This window comes from Gavialis gangeticus, unplaced genomic scaffold (genome assembly GCF_001723915.1).
Source record: "Gavialis gangeticus isolate Ggan-Ray unplaced genomic scaffold, GavGan_comp1, whole genome shotgun sequence".
NCBI classification, from domain to species: Eukaryota; Metazoa; Chordata; order Crocodylia; family Gavialidae; genus Gavialis; species Gavialis gangeticus.
Window position 1 is genome coordinate 13562472 of NW_017728991.1, and position 3577 is coordinate 13566048.

Genomic DNA, 3577 nt, shown 5'->3' on the forward strand with positions numbered 1-3577 from the left:
CCCCCATAGGCTAGCAAGGGGGTTGATGAGCCCCTCCCCCCCCACGGGCAGTGAACGGATGTAAACCCCATTTTAAACCCTATGCATTTGTGCCTGTGTTGGGGGGGATGTTGGGGGGCTGTGTCAGCCACGGGGCCCCCACCCCCAGGAGGCAGCAGGGCGTCATGGGTGTGATGGGTGTAACATGGCACCTCTTCCTCCTCCCAGGCTGCCCTCCCGAAGGCTACGGTGCTGGACCTGTCCTGCAACAACCTGGCTGCGCTGCCGGTAAGAGGGGGCAGCCCACAGGGAGGGCAGGGCTCGGCTCCCTTGTCCTGGGGGCCCCCTGTCGGTGAGGATAGGTCGGCATCCTGGGGGGGGGCAGGCGGGTTCCCTGGGAGGGTCATGGCCCCTTCTGCACTGCAGGATCCCGCCTGGCCTGGCCCTGTGTCTGTCAGAGTCGGCACGGGGGATCGCAGCTGCCGACCAGTTAGGAAAGGAAGCCCTGTCGCAGTCTTCTCCGGGCTGTCCTCTGCTCCCTGCAGGGTGTGACAAAATGCCCCTGTCTTGCTTGGCCGCTCTTTAGTGGAGTCAATAACAGGGCGGGCGGTTCTGCTCCTGTTTGGGTTTGCAGTCGGACTTCTGCAGTTTGACCCACCTGGTGAAGCTGGACCTCAGCAAAAACCAGCTGCAGCAGCTGCCCTCGGACTTTGGGCGCCTGGTGAATTTGCAGCACTTGGACCTCCTGAACAACCGGCTGGTCACCCTGCCTGTCAGCTTTGCGCAGCTCAAGGTAAAACCCCTCTGGCAGGCAGCTACCTAAACCCTTGGGCTGCAGCCTGGAGGTTATTTTTTTTTCTTTCCTTGAAGCTGATTTATCTAGTAAAAACATTTGCTTTCTTGCCAGGACAGACCACTGTGGGACTCTGAGCAGCTGGGGACCTGCACCCCTGCCTGTAGAAACTGCCATGCTTCTATTAAAAGTCAAACCCCTGCTGGTTTCCTCTCTCTTTTGTCCACGTGGACAGTCACTTGCTGTTGCTTCGTGCCTCAATTCACTTGAATAAACAGCTCTGTTTGCATTTGCTTTTGATTGCTGGCCTCATAGGAACCTGCAGTAACTTGATCTGTTCATCTTTTCTCTCCTGTAGAATTTGAAGTGGCTGGACCTGAAGGACAACCCCTTGGATCCCACCCTGGCCAAGGTGGCAGGAGACTGCCTGGATGAGAAACAGTGTAAACAGGCGGCCATCAGGGTAAGGAAGCAGTTCTGGGCTTTATTTGGTCTTCCTCCTTGGATTTTATAGCTGTTGTTTCTCCTTTTCTGGCTTAGAGGGTGTCAGTGTGGCAGTTCAATGGCTCTTGGTCTGGAGAGGGAATGAGGAGCCGGTCCTTTCGAAGTCAGTGTTAGCTTTGCAAGACCTCAGTACTGCTCCTGTCCCTGAATGTCTAGGAAGTCATCTAAGCAGTGTGTTCAGCCAGAATTGGGAGAAGGAATGAGCCTTGAAATGCTGACCAGCAAGAAATAGGAGGTGGTCTCAGTGAAATAATCCATGGGCAGATTTGTAGTGTGGAGTACAAAAGTCTCTGGAGAAGCAGGGACAACCTGCGTAAAGGGCAGCTCCTGGGCGCTGTAGAGCAGGACAAAAATAGGTTGGAGTTTGTGCTGTCGCAGTTCTCTGCTGTTTCTGTGGAGGATTCAGTCTTTGTTTGAAAAGATGGGCAGTCGCAAAGAGCATGTAACCACCTTTCAGCAATCAGCAGGGATTGTCTCCACTGAGGGTTGCTCTGTGAGCCCCAGGTGGAGGCACTACTCCCAACACCAGCAAATTGGGCAAGTCTTGGTGCAGCCAAGCCAACAGCAGCAGCTGAGGATCTTACCCAATGGAGGTGTTGTTTAGACCAGTGGGGGCCAACCTGTTTGGCAGGTGTACCACAAATTAGCCTTGTACCTTCCCTGAGTGCCACTCTGATCTGCTGCCCTGTTTTCTGTTCCTTGACCAAGCTGCTGCTCTCCAGTCTGTTATGTGCCACACACAGGCTACCCGTGCTGCTTGTGGTGCCTGTGCACCAGGCTGGCCACCCCTGATTTAGATGTGTATCTGCTTTGTACATGTCCTGTTGGGCAACAGTTCCACACTGGGACTTCTCTTGGGTTGTGAAATGGAATCCCTGTTTTGTCACATGGGTGTTTCTCCGTTATTTGACAGCCACGTAACTTTTTTTCCTTTGAAGCAATCTGTGGTCCCTGTAGGAAGGGCTCTTGGATTCTGTGACAACTTTGTGTAATTTAAAAATGGGATGCGTGTAGTAATCACTCTTCTAATTAAGTGTTTAAGCTCTGCCCCCCCCTTAAAAAAAACTGGTTAAAGACATTACATCATCAAATCATAAGGACTGGAAGGGACCCATAAGATGTTACAAGTCTGGTCCCCTGCCATGGGCAGGAGGTAATTGGGCTCAAAGTAGCTCAGCGAGGTACTTGTTCTGCCTCCTCTTGAACCCTTCCAGGGATGGTGACTGCACCACCTCTGCTGGGAGTGTGTTCCAGATTCTAGATACCCTTACAGAAGAGAAGTTTTTCCTTTTTATATCTAGCCTAAATTTTTCCTTAACTAACTTGTGCCCATTGGTCCCTGTCCTCCCAAGGGTTGCCTTTCTGAAGAGTTGTTCCCCTACATGTTGGTGTTTGCCCCGACATACTTGTAAGCAGCTATCAAGTCGCCTCTTAGTCTTCTCTTACTCAGACTGAACAAAACCAGTTCCTGGAGTCTCTCCTCATATGGCCCAGCTGCCAGGCCCCGAATCATATGGGTGGCCCTTCTCTGTACCATTTTGAGCTTATTCATATCCTTCTTGAAGTGTGGTGCCAGCACTCATCACAGCAGGCTTGTGTATTGCCCATGGACAGATGCATTGAAGCAGTTGGGAAAGAGCTGAAAGTTGTGGTACCAGGGTAGGAGTTAGGGCTTGTCTGTCTTCCTGACTAAGACTCAAGGTCAGTCCTAGAGTGCTATTTTTCCTCTTAGCTATGTTCTGACTGTTCCCACACTGAGGTGACCATTCAAAGCACCTCCTGTATTATCTTGTCTCACCTTGTCCTCTTGGGTCTTGAAGGTGCTGCAGTATATGAAAGCCATCCAGTCAGAGCAGGATCGCGAGAGACAGCGGAGGCTACAAGCAGAGCGAGGTAGGTCCCACTATCCCTTCCACCTCACTACTGCTCTAGGCTGTGTTTGTTCTATGATGATCCCAGCTTTCAAGGATGTCTAACAAGGATTTCCAAATAGTGTGGCACTAAGCACCAATAATGTCTGAACTGGAGGTGGTGAAAAGGTTGTGATTCACTGGAGCGGAGTGGGTCTCTCAAGGACCACTTGGGAGGAAGATTTCCCACTACTGCTGCTCTTGGTGAACTGAGTCTAAATGCCTTCTTGCAGGGAGACTAACACATGGCAAAGTTAGGCTTATGTGCATGTTAAATACTTAAAGATTGTTATCTCTAAACAGTAACAAATTGCTTTGGTTTACTCTCTACATATGAAACAATATTGTCACGGTTGGTAGGGTCGGAAGGGACCTGAGCAGATCATCAAGT

At 51.1% G+C, this 3577-nt stretch overlaps 1 protein-coding gene across 1 annotated transcript in view; it reads left to right on the forward strand.

The window, feature by feature from the left end:
• LRRC59 (leucine rich repeat containing 59) overlaps positions 1 to 3577 on the forward strand; it is a 7254-nt gene that overhangs the window by 539 nt on the left and 3138 nt on the right. Inside the window, exons 2-5 of the mRNA XM_019517651.1 lie at positions 197 to 267; positions 614 to 772; positions 1131 to 1235; positions 3097 to 3169. Of these exons, the coding sequence (XP_019373196.1) occupies positions 197 to 267; positions 614 to 772; positions 1131 to 1235; positions 3097 to 3169 (408 nt within the window). The remainder of the gene's footprint in view (positions 1 to 196; positions 268 to 613; positions 773 to 1130; positions 1236 to 3096; positions 3170 to 3577) is intronic.